The sequence below is a fragment of the Drosophila serrata genome, unplaced genomic scaffold (genome assembly GCF_035046125.1).
Source record: "Drosophila serrata isolate PLE 108 unplaced genomic scaffold, ASM3504612v1 contig_20, whole genome shotgun sequence".
NCBI lineage: Eukaryota > Metazoa > Arthropoda > Insecta > Diptera > Drosophilidae > Drosophila > Drosophila serrata.
Genome location: NW_028256918.1, coordinates 1 through 25,355, shown reverse-complemented (window position 1 = coordinate 25,355; position 25,355 = coordinate 1). Strand labels below are relative to the sequence as shown.

The 25,355-nt window shown below is 41.3% G+C and overlaps 3 protein-coding genes and 1 long non-coding RNA gene across 5 annotated transcripts; 2 read left to right on the top strand and 2 right to left on the bottom strand.

Moving 5' to 3' along the window:
- The first annotated feature begins 605 nt into the window (after window positions 1-605).
- LOC110187662 (uncharacterized) lies at window positions 606-13,457 on the top strand. The gene is made up of 3 exons (XM_020957081.2): window positions 606-2,371; window positions 11,450-12,363; window positions 12,572-13,457. Exons 1-3 carry the CDS (start codon window positions 1,585-1,587, stop codon window positions 12,911-12,913), a joined length of 2,043 nt encoding a protein of 680 aa, XP_020812740.2. The 5' UTR covers window positions 606-1,584; the 3' UTR covers window positions 12,914-13,457.
- Window positions 13,458-18,063: 4,606 nt separating this feature from the next.
- On the top strand, window positions 18,064-18,809 carry Dsk (Drosulfakinin). The gene has a single exon (XM_020957405.2). The coding sequence runs from the start codon at window positions 18,263-18,265 to the stop codon at window positions 18,680-18,682; it is 420 nt and encodes a 139-aa protein (XP_020813064.2). The 5' UTR covers window positions 18,064-18,262; the 3' UTR covers window positions 18,683-18,809.
- Window positions 18,810-19,120: 311 nt separating this feature from the next.
- LOC110187736 (uncharacterized) lies at window positions 19,121-25,340 on the bottom strand. 2 transcript variants are annotated; one of them, XM_086829068.1, is made up of 2 exons: window positions 23,809-25,340; window positions 19,121-19,997 (listed from the first exon to the last, which is right to left on the bottom strand). In XM_086829068.1, exons 1-2 carry the CDS (start codon window positions 24,781-24,783, stop codon window positions 19,953-19,955), a joined length of 1,020 nt encoding a protein of 339 aa, XP_086685194.1. In that variant the 5' UTR covers window positions 24,784-25,340; the 3' UTR covers window positions 19,121-19,952. The 2 variants fall into 2 exon arrangements, with proteins under 2 accessions (XP_086685194.1, XP_020812852.2); XM_020957193.2 differs by having other exon boundaries at window positions 19,121-21,322; window positions 23,809-25,207.
- Window positions 19,121-25,355, bottom strand: LOC147645092 (uncharacterized). Its single transcript, XR_015270743.1, has 2 exons — window positions 25,199-25,355; window positions 19,121-19,300 (listed from the first exon to the last, which is right to left on the bottom strand). It is a non-coding gene; the product is annotated as an uncharacterized LOC147645092 (long non-coding RNA).

Below are 25,355 nucleotides of genomic sequence, written 5' to 3'. Positions count from 1 at the left end.
GATCTTATCCGACCGCAGACGAAGCCAAGGAAAAAAACTCAACTTCGTGTGTGGATTCTAAAACTATGCCTGTGGTTTGTGGACTTTGTGGTAGAGGTGGAATACAATCGATGTCAATATCGATGTTTTTTTAATATGATCACTGATCGGTGATTGTTTTGCTGACCACAACAAATCACTTCAACCAAAATGTAAATAATGTAAAATATATATTAAGTTTGCTTTGCCAAATATCTATGTATGTATAATATATAATTATAATAGGAGAATTTTAATTTAATTTTGAGCTGTCGAAGTAAAAAATTTCAGGTAAATTTAATTTCCAAAATACCTACAGAAATAATGCATCAGTTAACTGTAATATTTTCATATCATAATATATTCATTTTGATTATATTTTAATTTACAATTTTTTTCTTTTAGTTATTTTTTTCTAAGCAACATTAAATGTGGAAATAAAATTTAAGGAAAATAGAATTTTGTTTTTGTTTTATTATTTTTCTTAAAACATCGATCGCTAAAAACATCGATGTTCATGGACATCGATGTTTCACCACCTCCACTTTGTGGCTCCAAACTGAATCGCGCGAAGTTCAAAGAATTCCAGTTTTTAGTTTACAAATTTCACTCAACGAAGACGGTTGTGTCGCGGAAAAAATTGAATCTTCGTGAATTTCCAAGGAGAAAATAAGTTGTCGCGTCTGTTGTGAGCTGTAGACGTGCAACAAAACTTATAGTTTTCAGGCGGCGGAAATATCCGAAGAAACCACAAAATCTACTCCCAAAGACTAAATTAGTTATTCTACAATTAAAGTGTTGGCAAAACTGTCGTGTAACCAAGATCAACATCGACCCAAGAAAATTACTGCAGCCCACTGGGCCACCTCACTAGGTTTCTTCGGTCGGAGAGGAGATCGTGCCCATGGTGAAAAGTGCGAGGAGGAAGTCCGGAATCAGAATCCCCGACGCCATATTTGTCTTGCAACCTGATCGAAAGCCCGTGTCTGTGTTCAGCTCCAGTGTGTGCGTGTGCGCGTGTGTGTAAGATTAGAGACGTCTCCGCCAGTCCGCCGGAAGTCTTTTCATCGTAATATCGAACCTGCTAAAAAGCAGCGACTCGGGATTCACTTAATTCCGACAGAGGTCTGGATTGTAGATCGATAATTAAATTGCCCAAGTGATTGTCTAGGTGCGCGACCCCACCACCACCACTATGCACGAGTGTACGTACACCGGTGCTGGTGTAAGGCGCTAGTGTTGGTGCAAGTGCTTCAGTGTGCGAGGCAAAAAATAAACGCTTACCTAAGCGAAAAAGTTCTCTCTCGACGGCTTGAGAACCGAACCTGGCCACCGACACAGACACAGTCAAATACATACACCAGCAGCCAGACGGCGAAATACCTGTGCACACGGACGTGGATAGCACACAAAGCAAAACCAGAAAATCCACATTGTTGGGCCCGCTGCCCCCCTCGCCTCCCGCCACTCTTCACGACTAGTTTGGATTCGTGTCTGAGTTTCACCAGCTACGAAACCTTCTCTACGGCGACCGTTGCTCTGCCACTGGGTCTGCTCAGCCGGACAATGGGTGACTCCACGCCCATCTGCCGCTGCCGCGTGCTCTACCTGGGAAGCGCCGTTCCGCGCCAGAGTAAGGACGGGCTGCAGGGCATCCAGGAGCCGCTGCGCAGCCTGTATCCCTCGGAGGGGGCCGTGGGCGCCAAGGGCATTGACAGCTGGCTGAGCGTGTGGTCGAATGGCATTTTGCTGGAGAACGTTGATGAGAACCTCAAGCAAATAACGCGCTTCTTCCCGATCGAGTCGCTGCACTACTGCGCAGCCGTCCGCCAGGTGATGATCCCGGAGCGGGGAAACTCCCATCCCGAGCCCAAGTTCCTCCCGCTGGACTCGCCCTTCGCACGGGCCCCGCGAGCCCAGCATCCGCCCATATTCGCCGCCATCCTCCGTCGCACCACCGGAATCAAGGTGCTCGAGTGCCACGTCTTCATCTGCAAGCGGGAGGCGGCTGCAAACGCTCTAGTCAGGTGCTGCTTCCACGCCTACGCCGACAACTCGTACGCCCGGCAGCTGGAGACGGGCAGTGGAGGCAGCAGCGTCTATGGCACTCTGAAGAGCGCGGCTGGCAGCAAGTCCAACGGCGACCTGACCAACGTCGGGCCGTCCAACGGCGGCGGAAGCCACCATCTCGCCCTCTCCGCACAAGGGGGGTGGAGGTCGCGGGCTGGCAGCACAACGACTCTCAACAGTCTAGGGCGCGCCTCTAACGGCCACGCCCCCAACGGATCCGCTCTGGGCATGAACGGCGGCAGTTCCGGCAGCGCAGCAGAGGGATACACATCCGTCAAGAACTGTGAGTAGGCTATGTAATGTGCTTAAACGGGTTATTATTCGTCTTGATTTTAGCAATACCAGCTTTTTATAGTCTGACAATAATGTATGTGCATAACAGGGCACTATGAAAACAGATCATCGTTTTGACTAAAATAGCATTTAACTCCATTATCCAGTATCTACCCATCAAGGCTATTTTAAACATGAAATTGAACTAACTTTGGGATACCTAAGTCTGTATGCCCTTGTAGTTTGCAGTTCGATCTTGGGATCAATCATACCTATGCCAGATTGCATTCATTTTATTTTATAATACCCTACAAAGGTGTAAAGAAACTTGCAATCTTTAATATTTATTGATCAAGTATTTGTCCTGTACAATCGAACTAATCTACTAAAGGCATCATATGAATGTTAACTTGGTGTCTATTTTTGCTATCCGTGTGATCTCAGCAGTCAGACATTCGACGGAGCGAAATTAGCTGCTTGTAAAAGTGTTTGGCAAGATGGACCCTCCATGAGCGTCCGCATCAGCACACCTGCTTAGGTCAGGTACTCTCCGGTTCGGACACACCTAAGACCATAGTAAAAGAAAGAGACAAATCCCAAGAGTATTTGGGTGCAGCGCAGGTATTCAGTATTGACCATTTTACGAAAGGCCTGCAGACGTCGAACAGACGACGGCCCTACCCTAACTCGCTGGTGAAACCTTGAAGCGGACGACAATAAAGATGGCGATGGTGACGACTTCGAAGTCTCTCAGTTGAAGACATACTTTTTGCTGTTTTGCTGCGTTCCAAACACTTTCCACTCATTTAAATTTTAACGATAGAGACCGGTCAGAGCAGCGGGCAGAAGCCGAAAAGAAGCTTAAATAGCCGTTTTATGACTCGGCTGTTTTTGAGTTCCTTGGTTGTAGCGAAGTTATGATAATTACTGTGTAACTCGCCGAAGCTGAGAAAACAGCACTGTTTCGATCTCTATCTCGCCATTCAAAAATCTATATAATTTTGTTGTGTAGTTTTGCTCCGACTGAACTGCTGCCAATCCCACTCCCAAGCTGTTAATTTGCTTATATGTATATGTATATTGGATCGGCAGAGGTATGTCAGCTGGTTAGGTTATATGAGCATTCGCTGGAAAAAAGCAATAGATAAATTACGTAGTCTTTAGTTTGTCTGCCTTTAAATACTTTAATCATGCCGAAATTGAAATGCATTTTTTCAAAGACAAATCTCTCTTTTTTAAGGGACTGGGACGAAAAAACAATTTATACCATGTCCTGCTCGGAAATCTGTGTCTTTTTGGCATTTATTAAAATATATACAATTGTATATCTCTGTATAGATAATGATTTCATATCATACCTCGAGTTGCAGCCAACAAATTTAGCCAATCTTTCCCTTTGCAGGTGCCTTTTGGTATTGTAATATTTTATAAGATTTTAACATTGTAATCTTTATTCTTAAAAAAAAATATAACTCTCAAAAAGTTAATATATTTATTTTACGTGCGGCCAACTCTATTGGAAAAGCGCAACTATACGCTTGATGAGATTGTTTTATTTTTCTTTCCTAATTAATACCACTTTAGTTCATTTTAAGAGATTTTTATTTTAGCGACAGAGAGCTGTCATGAGACAGGTAGAAACCAATAACGATTTACATAATTTAAAACTAATTTGATTTCCACACATGTTTGTTCTATATTTTGCCAACAAAAAAGAATCCTCGGTTTCTTATCCTGTTTTAAATATGTTTATCCGTTTCATTTACTGATATCTGTATTGCTTTATATGTACATCGGCTCTTGGAACTATAACTACTATAAATGTTGAAATAAATCAAAACTGATTGAAGCCTCTTGGTCATTCTTCGGCCAATTACCTGTTTTTTTGCTTTGGTCACAAACCAGCCCTTCAGGCACCTACAAGATTGTCTCCCATTGACCATGAGACGGTGTGATGTACTAAGCCAAACAGTTGGAAAGGCGCTGTAAAGACTCGTTGGAGTCTGTGGTCGTGTGCAGATTACTGATGAGGTTGTAGACTTTGCGGCAAGGGAGCCGTGGTACCACTGTACTCATTATACACATGCAACTGCGCCCATCGAGTAAATATATCGGGATAAGCGCGTGAGAAAATTCGGCTGGGGCCTTCTAATTTTCTGGGGTGTTGACCCGCCGCTTTCTTATTCTACGAGCTTGGAGCGTTGGGAAGTCACCAGGCAGGTGTGAAATCGCTGGGGAAAAGAGAGAGTCGCAGAGACGCTCGCCAGAATACGTCAATGTGAGAGTGCTTGAGTGAAACTCTGCCGAGAAGCGATAATATCTTTTGTGGAACACGCTCATCTCCGACAATCCCATGGCGGTATGTGTGTAAGATTTTCTATTCATTAACATTTTTAATTTGCCTCGCGCTGTAGTCATATCCAAGATTAAGGTTGTCATTGCTCTTCGAGAAATACATTCACTTCCATTGGGATGAACCTACGGATTGCACAAAAAATTAGGGTCTACTATTTACTTAAACAAAAAGCGTAAGAATATGATGATTACACAAATGTTATATCACTCTTCAATCACTCTTCAATCACTCTTTTTATCACATACAAATATGCGATAAAAGGTTAAATATTAGACTGATTTGCAACATGCAACGCTGTTAAAAAAAGTCAGAATGGTTCTATAAAGTCTCCTTAACAAAATTCGGCTGTAAATGTATATTAAAGCTAGAGACAGAAATATACTTCTTGTAATTTGTCACTGAGTCAACTGTATTAATTCGTTTTGAAAGTTAGAAATTATATATAATATATTATTATAGCATTCCGATCTTTTAATGCCACCTTTAAATATGTATGTTGTCGGCGAAAAAAATTAAATTAACTGGAATAGAAAGGTTTATAAATAAACTAAAATTTGGCATGATCACATTTTCATGATAAAACAATAAATAAATATACGGAAACAACATTTTTTCGCAATAATTTTTTAATAAATGAATTTAAAATTATATTAAAGGGACCACTATATCTGTGAATATATATTTTTTTGACGGTTGGGAAGTGATTAATTATATTATACTACATTAAAGGAAAGTAATGCTCTTAAATTAATAAATCGCGAGCTTATGATTTTAAAAACTCAGACCCATTAATTCGTAGTTATTTAAATAATATCTTAGAAAAAAATGGAAGAGAGACACTGAAAGTTTCACTTCTGCCATGTCTAAGTTTGACACATTAATTTTGTCAAATTGCCAAGTAACCTTCCGTTTCTTTTGTGTAACTATTTCATATTCTAGAAGAAAAAAATTAAAATAATTAATAATAATTAAAATATATATTAAATCTAAATGTTAAGTCCCTTGTATTTTGCAGTTAAATCAAATTGGTGGAATTGAAAATAGGATTTTCTTTAAGTTAATGAAAACCATCGATATGAACTTTTAAAAAATTTCCACATCAATGAGTAGATGAAAATATTGTGAAACAAGAAAGGAAGCTAACTTCGGCACGCCGAAGTTTATATACCCTTGCAGATAGAACTTCTATGAATAGGAATCCATACAATATAAATTATATATATTTGTGTTAAAAAACAATGAAGTAATACCTGCTTTCATTTCATTCACCTATACATATTATATTTGCAGTTTTACATTCACAGATTTGAATTTTTTCTTTACATCCGGCCCGTTCCGACATATATACGAGTGAGAGTACATAGAAGGCTAACTACAAAGCTTCATTCAGATAGCTTCAAAACTGAGAGACTAGTTTGCGTAGAAACGGACAGACGGACAGACGGACAGAAGGACAGAAGGACAGACGGACAGACGGACAGACGGACAGACGGACATGGCTAGATCGACTCGGCTGTTGATCCTGATGAAGAATATATATACTTTATATAGTCGGAGGTGCCTCCTTCACTGCGTTGCAGACTTCTGACTGAAATTATAATACCCTGCAAGGGTATAAATATATACTGTATTAGGTTTGATTTCTACACTTTTGGAAACGTCTGACTATAATTATAATGCCCTGCAAGAAGATTACGTGCCCTATATTACTGCATGTACAATTGTATTTTCTGTTAAAAAATGGCATACTTGGAATTGTTTAGAAGTACTTGGTAGATAGTCATAGCAGTAAAGAGTACATATTGAGTTCCAAATATGATTATGCCTTCTGTGCTCTCTAAGAGCTGTAAAGCTTTATTGTACATACATCTTAATTTGATCACTGTCACGAATCGTCTGGGAAGCCTCACTGCCTTGGTTATAAGGGAGATTTCTTCTGAACCACCACCACCATTAGCATATGAATGATAATCTGCACCACACTGGAAAGTGTCCGTGAGAGTGCCCACTTGACCATGACAGAAGCCTCGAAGCATCGCAAGAGCCATTGCTGCACCAACTCTTCTCCACAGGCCGGCTTCCGCTGGGGCTGCAACATTTTGAGCGGCTATTACGATCATCGTTTGCGTCCATTTGGCAACGATCTCTTTTGCTGCTGCTGTTGCATTATTATTATGCAAAGAGGCTTCGGAGTGGCTGAGAGAAGGAAGCGAAAAGTTAGGGGAGTGGTTCCTAGGCAGTTGGAGCAAATTAACCGAAATCAAAATGCAGTTGAATAACTCGTTTGCCAACATCACTGGCAACAGCTTCATGTCGGTGAGCTACATACATTTAATATTATTGCTATTTAGTTTTTCTTGATATGTACACATCTAGTTTGCATGGTTCGAATGCAGCCAAAAGTAAGTCAAAGCTCTAATATTAATTGTTAATAATTAAATAAAAGTCAAGGAATTGTAACAAATAAGATCACTTTTTTTTAATATATGACATGTATGAAATTACTGTAAACAAGCAATGGAAATATTTATTGGTGACCAAATAATAATGATCTGCTTAGTTTTTCAACATCCTATTTTGTATACTTGTTTTATTAAAACTTGGAACTTGAATCCCGAGGATTCATACATATTTACTTGAATTGTTCATCAATGTATGTACATATATTTTTTTTGGTCTGTGTAAATTGCGATGGCAAACATGCATATGTATGTATTTATGTCATTCCTTTTGTTCAGGTAGTGTTTGCCATTCTGCATTCACTTGAAGTAAACGAATGAATACAAGAAAGGAAGCTAACTTCGGCACGCCGAAGTGTATATACCCTTGCAGATAGAACTTCGATGACAAGGAATCCATACAATATAAATTATATATATTTATGTTAAAAAACAATGAAGAAATACCTGCTTTCATTTCATTCACCTATACATATTATATTTGCAGTTTTACATTCACAGATTTGCATTTTTGCTCCACATCTAACGATCGTTTTATATGGCACCTATATGATATAGTCGTCCGATTTTCATAAAATTTGATACAAAATTTAAGACTAAAATCTGAAAACGTTATAATTTTTAATTGTATTAATTTCTCGATCGTTCCTATGTGAGCTATATGATATAGTTGTCCGATTTTCATAAAATTTTACACAAAATTGTAAAATAATATGATATGGGTATATATCAAATTTGATTATATTCTTTTAAAAATGTTATAATTTTTTTTTTTTAACATTTTCCGATCATTCCTATGGCAGCTATATGATTTAATTCGCCCGATCCGGCCCGTTCCGGCATATATACGAGTGAGAGTATATAGAAGGCTAACTACAAAGTTTCATTCAGATAGCTTCAAAACTGAGAGACTAGTTTGCGTAGAAACGGACAGAAGGACAGACGGACATGGCTAGATCGACTCGGCTGTTGATCCTGATCAAGAATATATATACTTTATATGGTCGGAGGTGTCTCCTTCACTGCGTTGCAAACTTCTGACTGATAATACATTGTAAGGGTATAAAAATGGATACTTCCGAATATCTAAGGGCGTACAAGATCCGATAAGTTGGTGTGTGCTCGAATTTATTTTGAACTCTTCTGGTGCAGGAATCATATTTAATCGCCTCAGCGCAGTACATACATAGCTGACTATCGTTGGAAACGGCTATTTGCATCCGTGCGAGTTTGATTCAGCTGTGCACCCATTCGTCTGACATTCCAATCTGGCTTGGTCGGCCTAGATTTCGTCTTGCAGTTGCACGTGCGTCCCTCCAACGCTGTAACCCGAAGCTCTGCAAACGCAGTGATCGAAACAGCAAGAAAACTTCATGCCTTACGACTGGTTTTCAGCTCTGTGTTCGTTTTCTTTAGTTCGAACCAGGGGGACGGGCAGTGCAGGGAGAAAATATTCGCAAACGCTGGGCGCAGTTTTGGTTGCTGCCACTCCTGTTTCCGACTGGCTGGAATTCGAGGGGCTCCGAAACGGCTAAATGCCAGCAGAGTGTTTTGGCAAGCGTTGGCTATGTGGTATTTCGACTCTAGTCGCCTTTCCTGTGCAACAAATTAACATCGAGTCGGCTCACGTTCATACTTATGTATCTATATACATTTGTTCATATGTATATATATATTTATACACAGCCATCTCAGGGAAGTTAGGCTTAGAAAACCATTTTCACGCACGCTTGCCCGTCCACTGTCCCTCGGCAAATGAGTGAGAGTATCAATTTTACTTTTAGCTTATGCCGACTACTCGGCTTCCGACGAATATGACGTAAGACGGCTGTTCAGAGCGAGCCCGGCTGTTAATACGTTTTCGTGGATTTGCGCCACAGAAGCAGGAAAGTTTTTAGGTAATTTAAGCTCCAGAAACAACAGCTTGAGATACAAGTGGAAGTGTAATTAGCTTTCTGCTATTTAGCCCGCTGAAATCGAAGCCAGAAGACTGGATTGGACAATTAAATGATCAGGAATCCAACTCACTTCCGCAGCAGTTTACGCAAATCGCAGCCAGTGCTCGGTAAACGTAGCGGCATGATTGCAAAATGGAAAGGCGAAACCGACTGATAAAGCTTTCATCTCACTTAAATGGTTAGCTGGTAAATCGACGACAGTTGCATCCATGTCGCGTCCGGATAATTGGGCACGCGATCACTAAGCTTATGATTGTGGCCGACATTCTGATTAATAATGGCTTAATGCTAATACTAAAATATTAGTTTTCTGGTTACTTCGCTTTCGAAAGCATGCTGATTTGTACACGTGAAGATTTAAGTCCAGTCTCCTGGCTGGAGTCTCTTGGAGTCTTGCATACGGCATTTGGCCATGGGAAACTGCCATATTGCTGTGTTGCTAATTAGGCTTCTCCTATGCAGGTTTTCCCACAAAACAGACTATTGTTCCTTTTCAACATTGGTTCGAGGAAGAGACTTGATGGCCACGAAGTTCGCTCTTATTACCCAAGACAACTGAGTCTATTGACCCCGGAGCGAAAGACAAAAAGGCCTTGCAAAAGACCAGAAGTGTAATAACAAAATAAACCATAGGATCCCAACCACAAACAAACAAAGTAAATAGAAGCATGAAGAAGATTCAAATACGGCCTCAAAAGACATTCGTCAAGTGACTCGTCGCTTCGGCTTGGCTGGCAATGTGGCCAAGAGTGGACGGAAAGTGGGGCGGGGACCCGACGATCGGGTTCGGCTCTGGGGCTGGTTGGGTTTGGTACCGGCCTGAACGGAACCAAGCCGGACAGCGGGTCAGGGGTATGGCGACAGGTGTAGCCACGCTTATGTTATTAAATTACCGTTATTTATTACGAAACCGTTGTCGCCGTGACCCAAATGCACTGCAGAACAGCGACAGCTGCTACTGGCTGTCTTATAGGTGGTGGGCCTGGTTCCGTTGGGTGAGTAGAGAAGCGGTCCAGCGGTGGACAAGTCGAACCCATTCAATCGCAATCCGGCCAGTTAATTTGAATGCCGTCGCCCGACCAGTGGTCTTGGCCCGTTTTCATTCACACAGTATAAGAGTGGATTAGACATGCTTAGTCGATGGCCAGCGCTTTGAATAATTTGTATTCGAGAGCTTGAGCTCCTTAACAACGATCGGTGACAGCGCACTATGGTCGAGTCAAAGTGATCGGCTTGGCCAAAATACTTACATACCTTCTTCGATTCAGGCTTGAAAGTTTACCAATCGTTATTTTTTAGTTAATGGAATATACTTGAAATACATCATATTAAAAATATATAGATAGATATATTGAGAAAAAAATTTTGTAACGGTCGGAAAACGTGTAGTTTTGCTTACCATTCCATAACAAAAGTATTTTAAAATCCTTAAACTTTGTCATTTTATCTAATTTGGATGACAATATTTTGTTAAATATCTATTAGGCTTAGACTTTTTATTTGAGAATATCAGTACTTATCTATTATTGAAATTCCAAATAATGTGCATTTTCTTAATATATACAAATCATTCTACAATGCCAAGTTGGCCTATTTGGACGGCACAACTTCAAATTCGAATTCATATCAAAAGTTTGAAAAAGTTTTTTTTTTTTAATTTTGTAGCATCTTGTCAGTGTGGGCATTTTTCTACTATCGAGCTCAAAAACTTAGCAGAAAATGTTCACTTTCTATTGCAGGTAATATATTAATATTCTAAAGTTGTATTTTTGTTGTAATTCTTAAATTATAATATATAAATAAATAAAATGCTATTGATGTTTAATTGCATTGATACATATGGCCAATTCAGCAAAATGTTTAACCAGGACCGAAAACTTAAATATTAATAATTATCTTATTCTTAAATCAATTTTAAATCCAAATTATTTTATGGCACATCTCATTTGCTATTTCAATGATAAAATTATGTTGAAAAGTAAAAATTGTAAATTTTAAATTTTTAGCTTACATAATTTATATCGAATATGTATACTACTTATTTTATGAAGTTATTAATGGGAAAACGTGAGTTTAAAAACACACGTTTACCTCGGAAATATCGTAGATATGCGATTTTTTACCAAATCTAGCAAGCTCACAAGCTATACACAAATTTACATACATTATGTGATCGAATATACACTCTACGTTGACGCAGAGTTTAATAGTTTTACACGTAAAATACGGGGCATCAAAAGTACTTTATATATTTAATAAGTTTACAAAACACCCATCCATATTCCAGCCCTAAAACATCTTTTTGTCTTTTCCAGTTTACGGAAGCAGTGCTGACCTCAACGTAACTGTCGACGACGGAGATGCGTCGTACAATGGAGATGAAAACCACAAAGTGTGGAACGGATCGCAGGATCAGTTGGACAGCATCGGAGCCGCCGAGAGTCCTTACGAACTGTTCTCCGGAAACACGTCCACTCTCGGGCGACCTTTAAGGGCGCGCCAAATTAGCACACCCATCGACGTGCCTCCACCCCCCATCAAGGAGGAGCGCAAGCCGAAACGGGATAAGAAGTCGGCCAAGTCTAGCAGCAGCCAGAGCCTATCCGGCACTCTCATCCGGCCGAAGCCAATGCACCCAGCAGCTCTCCATCGCTCAGGAATGCAGGGACCAGCGGGACCTGGCAGTATGATCTACGGACCTATCCCTGCTCACGGTCCGCACGCAGCCCGCTACCACACGATCAGCCATCGCGGCTTTCCGCCGGGACCGACGGGACCCCCACCTAACCACCTGGCCCATCATCCGCCTCCAAACCCGCATGCCCATGCCCACCATCAGCCGCAGTATCAGCAACAGCTTCACATGATGCACCATGCGGCACACCCACAGCTGTGTGGCATGCCGCCCTTGCAGATACCTGTGCTGATGCCGCAGCAGTACGCTACCTTGCAGCCTTCGCGCTCTTCAAGCAAAAAGAAAAAGGACAAAAAAAATGGCGGATCCGGCGGCGGAATGCCCGTTGGCATGCCCATTGTGCCACCCATCTATGCATACCATCAACAGCAGGCCATGGTATCGCCGCAGCAACTGGCCCAGTCTCTGATCGGAGAGACACGTCCGTTAGGAAATTCCAGCCGCAAACTGGCAGCGTCGATGGGTAATGGCCTAGACGACTCCGGCAACTCAGGCGCCGAGTCGCCTTCACCAGGCGGCACGGGGATCTACAAGGTAAGAGTGCTTAACTAAATGATCGGCCTTTGATTGATTTGCATTCGTGCTTTGGTGGGAAAAACTGCCTTTGTTTCGAGACGGTCTAGCCAGGTCTGTCTGTCTATTCATTCCTTTTTAATTATAAAACCGATCTTATAAGTTATAATGCGGTCAGAATTCCCTACTGAATATTTTGCTAATAAACGTCCTCGATATATATTTACAGCGAAAGGGACATCTTAACGAGCGAGCCTTTAGCTACTCCATTCGTCAGGAGCATCGCAGCCGTAGTCACGGATCCTTGGCTAGCTTGCAGTTCAACCCGCCGGACATGAAAAAGGAACGTGAGATTGCTCAGTTGGTTGCTGGTCTTGACCTTAACGACGGCGAACGGCCCATGGGCCTGAACACTTTACAACGAAAACAAGCCGCCATGTCTAATGGAGGGACACCGATTTCGGGCGGCGGGCCCGGACCGGGGCAGCATAATCACGCTCATCCCACGCACCCACATGCCATCTATGGTCCACTGGGGCCTGCCAGCAGCTTCGGAAAGCCGCGAAGATAAGAGTGGTCTATAGTGCAGATGGGTAGATCTACGTACTTTACAAATATATAGATTTACACAATGTTTAGCGATGCTGGTCAAATTAGAAAGGGGTGCGTTCAAAACAGTGATGGGAGCCTTCCTGAAAGCACCTTGAATAAACGAGTTGGCAGCCAGATTGAGAAGACCACTGCAGAACGAAGTAGCGGAGAACTGGGGGAGGATACCCACATTGAAACCAATTTTACATAAATGAATATGTGTGCCTTATTAGGTTTATACTACAAGTATATGCGCTCGCTAAAAACCATGTATCTACAGATACCATATTTTAATCAATATAATACATACTGTAGAATATTATTATAAGACTACAATGTCAATTTAGGAGGTGATCCCAAATGTTATAGATACCTTCGCATGGGAGATGGTTCTCCCGAAGAGCGGATGTATGTACATTCCGTTCAGATCAAACTTGTGTCTTAACCGGTAAGCCGGATAGCTACCCCTATTTCATACAAATACTGTATGCAATGAAATATGCACAATAAATACTTACAATAAATAACGAGGAGTACCTTATCGAATCCAGCTCTGTGGCATCCATTTCTACAACATGCCGCACCCAAAGGCAGCATTAGCATGCGTAATCTAGCCCAAGGGGAGTGCTGCCACCGGCTGTCGCCGTCGAGAACGTTTGTACGATGTCACTTATCCTTTCCTGCATACAACCTTAAAATAATAATAATAATACATTTATTGTTTGCCTTCGAATAAGCCCTTGCACTTATAAATCGTATCGCTTCTGTTGGCATTCAAGTGCGCGATGACTTTGATTGTTTTTGTGGGCGCGTGTTCTGTGACTTGATTTTTAATAGGGACGTTGCCTGGTAAATCAGAAAGTTAAAAAAAAAAATGGAATTACAAATAGTAATTCGTACAGGAAATCTAAAATAAAATGATTTTAAAATTGCTTAATGTATTCGCAAAGAAGAGGCAATAGGGTTAAGTTTAAACTAAGCAAGGCCAGGTACAATGTTCTTCAGTTTCCGAATATTGCAATTGCAATCAATGTATCGTTACGCAATACGCATATCAGGCTGCCACCCAAACCTGCGCTTGCCACTGCACAATCGGCTCCTTCTGTATGTCAGCGGCACACTGGCTTCTCAAAGCCTTATGGAAATTCCACAGTTTATGAAACGAGAAAATTCAGCATTCCGCAGCCAGTTTTACAGGTATCCAAAGACAGCATGGCCAACTGGTCAATCGAACAAGTGGCAAAACACAGGCATCAGCATTATACTGCTATACTGCCATAGTTCCGCAAATTTGGTTATACATAATCCATTATGTATAATAGTACGATATTTTAATGAATAAATAAGTAGAAGAAAGTAACTTACTAAAAACCAACAATAAAAGAGCATGTGTCCAGAAGCACTGGGTCCAGATTGTGGATCTTATCTTAGCTGGCTTTGCCGTGGAGCGGCTTACTTACTTTTTGAGCTTTTTCAGACAGTTCCCACACGCACGAGTGGCCTGCACAATCTAACTGCCACCACTGTTTGTTGACCATTGCCAACGTGTCTACAGGTAGGTATAACTTTTAAGTTTTGCGGATAATAAAACATACTGTACTAGTCAATTCCGTAGAAAATATTCTTATTATCTGTACCTTGTGTGTTTTGGTTTCACCTGTATGTTTAGATACAGATGTGAAGAGACGAACTGCGCGATTGAATTTGTGGAATGCGGACTATCCGGTCCGCAAATCGAATTCTTTGCAAAGCCAAATACCTATCTTTGAAGCGTGGCCAATATTATAAGAAGTAGGGCAATTTATACTCCAGTTCTAATTGAGGAAGACACAGAGTTCGGTAAACATGTTGTTGAGGAGGGTCCAAAGAAAGTCAATTGATGGAAAAGGAAAATGTATCAATCTGCATAATGTGTTAATGGACAGCTTATGGTGAGGCTTCCACAACACCCAGCGATGTAAGTCCCATATTATTACGGCCTGTGGACGGCCCCGTCCGCTTAATGACGATGTGCACCTCAAGTGTTCCCAATATGATCAGTATACACACATCTACATATATGCAGAATTAAATACTAATAGAACAGCATTGCTTTACACTGCGATTGTTTCTGGAACAAACATATATCGATTTATTATACAAAGCTTTTTGTATGTAATTAAATGATAAATGCTTTTTTACATGATACTAAAAAAAATTAAAATAAGATCGCCCCATTAAAGTTTGTTCAGAACATACACTGCGTTTCACTTGAATAGCACACTTTACATAGGGAATTTCAAATCTCGAAATCTTTTAAACAAAAAGAAAACTCGTTGATGTTTTTGTTTCTATTTATAGAGTAATCAATTTTAATTATAAGAAAAGTAACAAAACTTAAATTAAATTAACAATTAATAAAGGTTAACAAAAAACTTAAAAACTTCAAAAATTCCATAACAATTTTTGTTTTTTTAAGTATATTTAATGAACTTAAGTATTAGGAAATGTGTTTTTATTCAATAGTAAGTATTAATGTAAATATATATGTTAATTTAATAATGGGTCGAGCCCCCCTTATTCAATATAACCTCGTAGATCCAGTAGGACAGCGAATCATATAGACTTTTAATGTAGTCTAGGGATATTGTAGCCCAGGCCCTCTGAATGTTTGTCGTCTCAACCCTTTGAGCTACCACCGGCGGCGCCCTCTGAATGGCATCAATTAGTTCGTCTTTTGTTAAAAATTGTTTGCCAGACTCATAAACCTTTCTGACCAGCCATCCCCAACCATTTTCAATTATATTCAGATCCGGGGAGTATGGTGGCCAGTACAGAGTTTCAACATTTTTATCTTTTAAAAAAGATTTTACAACACGTGCAGTATGTATTGGGGCATTGTCGTGCTGGAATGTCCAAGGCAAATGATTGAAAAAATTTTCCAATGGTGAAAAAGCTTTTTCGAGGACGTTTAGATACGCTTTTGCGTTCATGTTTGAGGATAAGAATTGGAGTTCACAAGTCCCATAGTAAGATATGGCTCCCCAAACCATAACTCCGCCTACTCGACTATGTAAACGCTCCAATTGATGCGTCTCTTTCCTCAGATCATGAAAATAATAATTATAGCCATCTGGCCCCTCCAAATTGAACTTTTTTCGTCAGAAAAAACTACGAGCCTCCACTCGTTACACCATGACATATTGACGCGGCAAAAGGTCAACCGTGCTTCCTTTCGTTTGGGGTTAAGCGGTGGTTTTTTTTTAAGTTTCAAGCGTTTAAGATGTTTAGCTTTGGAAATAACTCGCCAAACAGTAGTTCTGCTCGCGTCAACACCTGCTTTTGCCCTTATCTTGCTCACAGAGTCATGAGAATTTGAGGCTTCCCGCAGAATTGCACGCTTGTAAGAATGTTGTCATCCGATTAGGTAGCTCTAGATGTTACAGTCTCCAAAATCGGTTGCTTTCTGCCATGTAATGTTTTTATTTTAAAATGTGTAATGAAAGAAAGGTACTTGCCAATTCATTACTATTTTGGTACCCGTAAGAAGGCTCTAAAACATAAGATATGAGTGATATGATGTAAAAAATAAAATTGGTTTTCGGCTTCCTTTTTCTTATTGCACATAAGGGAGAAAGTTTGTTTGCTTATAGACGGTTTGTGCTCAAGGAAGCCACTCTCACATGGGAGCCACTCGGGCATCCGGACATGCCATATAACACATTTTATTAATGTTGATGAAGAATGACAAGAAAAGCGCAAATACACAAATCTTTTTCGGACGAACATCCGTTCCAGAATCCACTGAAAACACTATATTTCATAGTATGCCATGGTATTGGTAATCTATGTATTTTAAGTATGTATGCATATGTATTTTAAGTAAAAATCGCATTAATGGTTATTTTGGGTCATTTGCTATGTTCAGTCCTTGTGTACATAAGTATATGTATAAGTACTTATCCAAAAAATATGCAACAAAAAATGTGCACATTTATGCACCATATATTGTAGCATATTCTTGAGATTTCTTATTTTGTTTGTCATAAGGCAAATAACTTATTATACATACATATATGTAAAGTACTTTCACAAAAATCTACCGCTTTCGCTTCTTCTTTTTCCTTGTATTATTGGCGAGACAAAAGTATTTTGACATTTCACTTAAGGTTTTTATTTTAGGCCCAAGCTATTTTTTTTATCAATTTAATTAATTATTCCACGTTTTATCTTTAAAATATTCCTAAAATACGAAGAATATACGTAAACGTATAAAATGGTAACAAAGTACAACGCAGGTATTTCAGCAGAACGCCTTAATAAATTTTATAAAATACCGAGGCACACTATTTACTACCAAATCAATATGCAAAAACCAACAAATTTAAAAAATACTACCATGGAATACTGCACTATGTATGCTCTGCTATGTATGCTATGTAAGCTGTTTCAATGTTAATAATTACCTTATTTGGCTCACCCATAACCTTTTGTTTTGCTCAAAAAATAATATATATGTATTTTAAAAGTTAAAGCTATGTTCTCAGGCCTCAATGGATTTGTGAACTGATGCAAATATATGTATTTCATGGGTCAAAATATATAAACGAATAAAATTAAATAAGAAGGGTACTTAAATAAAAGAACTGTCGATTTCCCAAAAAAGATAAAAAGTGACTGAAACCAATAAACAAGTTCCCTATGGTGGATGCACTATTATGTTTTAAGGATGTTACAGATGTAAGGGAATCAGTGGTTTGTCCCCAATCGATGGCATATGGAAATATTAACATTATCTGCACATTCTGAATACTAACCTTCACTTTAAGTGACACCCCCCCCCATTGGACAAGACTTTACGCTGAAATAATATACATATATCCCTTATAGGGTCGGAAATGACGCCTTTACAAACTTTAACTAAATGTCAAATACCCTGAAAGGGTTCAATAATAAAGAGTTTCCATACTTAAGGAGTTTTTCAAATATATACAGACATATGTACATATTTTTGGTTTATTGGTGCATTGTTTAATATGCTATAAGGTCGTAATAAATAAATTTATTTAACCATATTTTAAATATTTTGCCATTTGCTCCACATATTATGTTTTTCAAGAATAGAACAAGAGAAACTGCTTACTAATTTAATCAATCACGTCAATCAAAAGTCAAACCATAATCAAGGTAATCTTATTGAGTTGCAGGTACCCGTTAATGCTCTGTCATCGCCATGGCGGAATATTAAGCAGACGAGAGGGATGTTGAGGGAAATCCGCAAAGTCGTCAATCCTATAAAAAGGACACACGGGAAACGGTAGCTACCAGTCTGCTCAAGGCAAAGCCCAGAATGAGACTCAGGGGTTGTTCGCACTTCGCCTCGTTGGTGATTCCGCTCTGGGTGTTGTCGTTGTACTTCTTGTTGGTTGTGCCAGACGCAGCCCAGGCAACCAGTCTGGATATCGGAAAGGAAGAACGACGAGTGCAAGATCTGGAGTCAAAAATAGGAGCTGAAGCCGGTCAGTCCAGCGGTAGCATTGTGGGACTCTCGCTTTCCGGGCTTGGTAACTCACGCAACAGAATGGGCTTTGGAAACAGAGTGCCCCTGTTTTCCCGTCCACTTATACCAATCGAACTGGACCTGCTCCTGGACAATGATGACGATCGGACGAAAGCGAAACGCTTTGATGACTACGGCCATATGAGGTTCGGCAAGCGCGGAGGTGATGACCAGTTTGATGACTATGGTCACATGCGATTCGGCCGGTAATTTAATATCACGGATCAAGGTGACGATCGGGCAACCTGAGTGATGTGCTTTTGTAAATAGCTTATATGCGAATACACCAAAAATCAATGTTATCACGATAGAACGTAATAAACAAGGGCATTTCAAACAGAGCCTATTATTTATATCCTATATTCCAGGAGTATAAAGGGTGCCGTGGTCACAATTTTCATGATTTCTGCTGTTAGCTGGGAAAAACTTTGGATATCAATTCTTTTATCTTCGTTATGCCTTCCACACAGAAATAAATTCTTTAATTTTCGTTGAATTTGCAACGAACTATTTGTTTATAATCTATGTTGTAGGACACAAAAGTGGATGTAAGGTTTATTTTTTCTATCAGTCCGTCAGTTAGTCCTATAGAATAGAATATGTATAACTAAATGTAACTCGATAGCTGCGTCATCAGACAGACACCTGTTTAATTTATGTCATTAGTTTATTCATACTTTTCCTTGTGCTATACATTAAATATAGCTAATATATATTTATTTGGCATTTTTAATTTGGCTATCGGCTTAAATGTACGTTCACAATGACAGCGTGCTACGATTAAAAGGTATTGTAGATTGTTTTGAGGAGGGCATTAATTTATGCCACCTATTAAGCGAATTGATTTAGTTGTTTTAATTTGTGTGTGCTTGTGTGTGGTTTGGTTACAAAGTTTTTGTGTGTTTTTAGTTTCAACGTAAGTGAGCGAATGAATCGAGAGAATAGATAAACCAAACAGAAGAGCTGCGGCGGAAGAGCTTTCATGCCGGCTTATGAGGTGGAAAGCTTCTGCCGCAGCTGATCGCTTGTTTACAAATAATGATTTAAAACATGCTAATATTAAATCTGCTGCTTCTGCTCCCGACATGCTCCCCCGCTGGATGCGGCACGCTGCCAGATGAGGTGGTTTCCAGGGGTAGAACAGCTATTTTGCCAACAGCCCTTTTTATTAGGCCGGTGGCTGTCCGAATGACAGCGACACGGGCCACACCGTCAGCTCCATGGATAATGCTCTCCACTCTGCCAAGACGCCATTGAAGCGGAGGGATGTTGTCCTCCTTGAGCACCACAATGCTATGCGGTAGGATGTTGGGCCTTGATGCACGCCATTTCCCACGTTCTTGTAAAAGCGAGAGGTAGCTGGTACTCCACTTCCGCCAGATGATTTGCTGAATTTGGCAAACTCGTTGCCAGCGGCTCAGCCGATCGATGCTGAGGTGCGTGATGTCGGGCTCCTCGATTGTGGCGAAAGAAGACCCAATCAAAAAGTGACCAGGTGTAAGGACATCCAAATCGTTAGGGTTTTCTGAAATTGGACAGAGCGGTCGAGAGTTAAGTATCGCTGAAATTTCATAAACTAAAGTGCGAAGCTCATTGAATGAGAGAATAGTGTTGCCAACGACCCGATGAAAATGATATTTTGCAGATTTGACGGCAGCCTCCCATAGGCCGCCGAAATGAGGCGAACGAGGGGGAATAAATTGCCATTTGATCCCGATGGAAACGAAGGCCTGCTGAAGATCGCTGTTTTGAGGGTCGGCGAGAAACAGTTGCCTCAGTTCCAGCAGCTCGTTTTTGGCTCCAACGAAGTTTGTAGCGTTATCGGACCATATTGTGCCAGGCTTGCCCCTTAGGCTTATGAAGCGCTTGAGGGCAGCGATGAATGAAGCCGCAGACAAATCCTCCACCAGCTCCAAATGGCAGGCTTTAGTGGCGAAGCAAACAAATATTGCGATATAGCATTTGACGGGTGGCCGGTTTCTGACTTCAGACTTGGAGTAGAAAGGACCACAGAAATCGATTCCCACTGTGACAAATGGTCGACTTGGCTGCACGCGGTTGGATGGCAAGGGGGCCATGATGTGCTCAGCTAATTTGGGCTTTAATCGAAAGCAGCGAATGCATTTGTTGATAGTGGCGGCGACTATTTTTCGACCACCAATTGGCCAAAACCTTTGCCGTAAAGCCGCCAATAAACTCTGCGGACCTGAGTGAAGAAATTTCAAATGATAGTGAGCTATGGTTGCTGACGTGACTGGATGATCCTTGGGAAGCAAAATTGGGTGCTTTGCACCATAATCCAATAATGAATTCTGCAGCCGACCGCCAACTCGAATAAGTCCCGATTCATCGCAGATTGGATGCAGCGAGTACAGCTTGCTTTTTGAGGAAATCTGCCTTTTGGATTGCAGGGCCTTATACTCCTCAGCAAAGTTGATGAGCTGGATTCCCTTGATGAGCAGATGCGTGCCTCCCTTGATGTCGTCTACTGTAAGAGGTCCTCGCCGTCGTGGCTCATCCTTGGCTTTTAGCATTAGGAACCGATGTATGTAGCCAAAGACTCGCTGCAGCTTTCCAAAACAATTTTGAAACTTGCAGCCATACGAAATATCCTGGCTTTGCGTCAGCACCAGCGCGAGGCGGCGGCGTTCAGGCACATCTACTAGAGTAGGCGTATGAGGCGGCCAGCAAGCTTCGTCTGTCCGCAGGAATGGTGGGCCCTCACGCCACAGCGTCGAATCCAAAAGTTCGAGCGGAGTACATCCTCTGGATAATATGTCAGACGGGTTGTAGTGGGTCGATATATGATGCCAAGCCATATCCTTGGTCCTTTCTTGAATCTGCGCGATTCTGTTGGAGACAAAAATGTTAAAGTCTGATGGGGCCTGGCGAATCCAAGAGAGCACAATTGTTGAGTCAGACCAACAATGATATGTGCAAGGCTGAGAAATGGCATTAGCGATGTTGTGGATGAGTTCGGATAGCAATAGAGCTGCGCATAATTCAAGTTTGGGTATGGTTATTGTTTTAAGCGGCGAGACTCTAGACTTGGTGCCCCCTGCTTCGGAGCGCACATAAATACAGGCACCATATGCCGCCAAGCTTGCATCACAAAATCCATAAATTTCCAAAGATGAGTCAGATTGCATGATGAAGCGAGGAAATTTTAAATGGCTGACTGCCGAGATTTGCGCGGAGTGTTCCAACCATAAGGAATGCAAAGATTGTGGCAAAGTCTCATCCCAGTCGAGCTTATCTTTCCACAGGATTTGCAGGAATATTTTGAGCCTGGTTATAATGGGCGGTATAAGACCTAGGGGATCGTAGAATTTGGCTACGGCTGATAAAATAGAGCGCTTGGTAGCTGGCTTGTCTGCTACATTTCCAGAGAATCCAAAAAGCAAATTATCGGAACTTGTATCCCAGTATAGGCCAAGTGTTTTGGCGACGTCAGTCCCATCACTAAATTTGAGCATTTTCTCGCGATCAGCCTCAAGTTCTCCTTCAAGCGCTGCCGGCTCATTGGAGCACCATTTACGAATTGGAAATAGGCCTTTTGCAAGTAACGATTTAACCTGCTGCCGGATATAAACGACCTCTTCGATCGAGTCGCCTCCAGAAATAAGGTCGTCAACATAAAAGTCCCTACGCACGATCTTGGCTGCCACAGGAAAATCCTTCTCCTCATCATAGGAGAGCTGCTGCATAGCACGAATTGCTAGGAATGCAGCAGGCTTAGTGACATAAGTGACGGTGTCCAGGGTGTATATTTTAATTTCTTCGCTTGGACTATCACGCCAGAGGATGCATTGGAGCAGATTATCAGGTTCGGAGACACGCACACAGCGATACATTTTGCAGATGTCGCCGCATAGTGCCACTTTAAAGAATCTGAACCGAACCAAAGTGCTGAAGATTTTAGGCTGAATGGAGGGACCAGCAAAGAGCAACTCGTTTAAAGAGTATCCAGACGAAGACTTGGCAGAACCATCGAAGACTACCCTGAGCTTGGTAGTCGAGCTGTCCAATTTGTGAACGCAGTGGTGGGGCAAATAATATTGCGGCAAATCTGACTGCTTGCAAGAGAGCGACATATGGCCTAAATCGATATACTCCTTTATAAAGGCAATATATTGAGCCTTGAGATTAGGATTTCTAGCCAATTTGGATTCCAATGATTTGAATCGCTGCAAAGCACGATGGTATGAATCTCCTAGCATATCGAGACTAGTCTTTGCGGGCAATCGAACTGAATATTGGCCTGACTCAAGCCGAGAATAAGATTGAGCAAATAAATTCTCGCACAAGGCATTCTCATCAGTTGGAGCAGATGACGATCCACAATAGCTGTCAATTTCCCAAAACCGTTTGACAAGGTCCGGCAACGATTCAGGTTCCAATTGTACATCGTGCTCAACTGACAATGCGGGAAGAGAAGAGTGTTTATGGGCCGGCGAAGATATGCCACCGGATACTACCCAACCCAATCTAGTTTTTTGCAAGGAGGGAAGGTGATCGGCCAGCCGTATCTGCCCAACGCAAAGCAGGTCGAAGAAGATTCCAGCTCCTATAAGAATGTCAATCCTTTGACTTTTATGAAAGAGCGGATCGGCGAGGAATAAATTGCTGGGGATGTTCCATTCTGAAGAGTTTAGGTCGAAATGCGGCTGATAATTTGTGATGGTGCTAGTCATTATTGCAGCGAATGATGTTCGGTAACCTTTGTTGCGAGATTGTACAATAATATCTACCGCCTTATCAGCCATGAGTGAAGACTCTCCTATACCTGAGATGCATGTATTTGAGCGACGAGTTGACAGTTGCAATTGATGAGCGAGTCGAGAAGTAATGAAGTTAATTTGCGATGCAGAGTCGAGCAAGGCTCTGCAGGGCACCATTATGCCGGAACGATTTCGGACATATATGATGGCAGTGGCAAGAAGCACATAATCAGATTGATGATCTACCGAGGCTTTAGGTGGGGGTGAATTTGGCGAAGCAGAAATGAGCGAGGCACTATTTTGAGGAGCAGAAGTGGATGTGGGCTGCGAGGGTGATGAAGCAGGATTTGACTCCAAATGTAGCAATGTATGATGCTTAGAGCGACAATGCCTGCAGTTCCCAGCTTTGCACTGCTGCAGGCTGTGGCCTTTACGCAGGCAATTTAGGCAAAGATGTAGCCTTTTTGCTTCTTTGTAGCGTAGTGTGGGACTCAAGGCAATAAATTGTGGACATTTCGAAATAAAGTGATCCTTAGAATCACACAAAATACATTCTGAGGTGTAGGATGATGCGGTGCAAGCGTTTTGGACATTTTTATTTATAGTTTTTCCCACCTGGTTGCTAGGTGTGTGGGTTACCATAGCATTTTCAATGTTTTCCATCATCCGACATCTCTTCTCCAAAAAGGCAGCCATATCCGTCCATTTTAGCAGCTTATTGGTAGGCAATCCCTCTTCCCACTTCTCCTGGGTATGCTGATCCAGTTTGGAGGACACCAGGGATATGAGCATTCCATCCGCAATCTCCTGAGTGGTTGCCATTGTGTTAAGGGCTCGCAGATGAGAGTTGATGCCGTCGCTCAATTGCCACAAACTCCTTGCCGACCCTTTCACCACACTAGAAAGCCTGAAAATAGATCGTATGTGCCCCTGAAAATGCAAAAGTTTGTTATCAAACCTAGCAGTCAATAGGTCGACTGCCTTCTCATAATTGGCCTCTGTTGGCTCCAGCGAGCGAATTGTGTCTAACGCGGGGCCATCCAAACAGGAGTGTAGATGCTGGAATTTTTCCAAATTGGTCAGGTCCTCGTTGTTGCCGATGACTGTAGTGTACATAGCGTAGAAATCTGGCCAGTCCATATAAGCGCCTCCAAATCGTGGCAGCTTAAACTCAGGCAGCCTAGTGGCCCGGACACCAGCCCTGGAGGTTGAAGCCTGCTCGATGTTGAAATTTGGGAGTGCAGTCGAATTTATCACTGACACTCGGCGGAGTTTTGCTAGTTCGCGAGATATTTTGGATTTCACCGCACAATAAATGTTTAGAAATTTTGCACGCACATCACTAGCCAGCTCTAGTAGATTGAGCCTTTCGACAGCTGTTTGAGACTTATCAAAATTATCTTGCATTTTTTCAATAAGCTCAAGCCTGACTTGAAGGTCGGCCTCATCAAAATGAGACGCCTCTTCTGAACCGAAAAAGTCATTTAAAGCCACTAGCTGTCGAAAAACCGAGTCCGCTTTGGCTTTATAAAAGTCAAAATCACTATTGGCCCCGGATGGGAACGCAGTAACCGAATCATTCTCTGCCATTTTATTTTCAAAAAGAGTATTCAAATGTCACCTTGGGTTTGCGACCGATGCAGCTGTACCAAACGCAGAGAAAAGAGAACGAAAGAATAGCGGAGCCAAGCTTGGCGTTCACTGACCGTGAGCTTACGGTTCTATCGGACCACCAAAACCAACAGCACAAACACAATTTGCACGAAAAGTATATAAAAGGGCTGCAACTACATATATGCTAGTGCACAAATATATAAAGAGATGCTATGTACTCGAATGTACCGATAAAGTTCAATAGCGATGCAACGATATGCAATTGTATTGTGTGAGCATACGAACTATGTATATATAAGCACTTTTCACCTTTTATTTTAACGAAAACGATTTTTTACGCGATCACGTCGGGGTCACCAAATGTTTTGAGGAGGGCATTAATTTATACCACCTATTAAGCGAATTGATTTAGCGAGGGGTTTGTTTTGTGTTGGCGTAAAATTAGTTATGTTTTAATTTGTGTGTGCTTGTGTGTGGTTTGGTTACAAAGTTTTTGTGTGTTTTTAGTTTCAACGTAAGTGAGCGAATGAATCGAGAGAATAGATAAA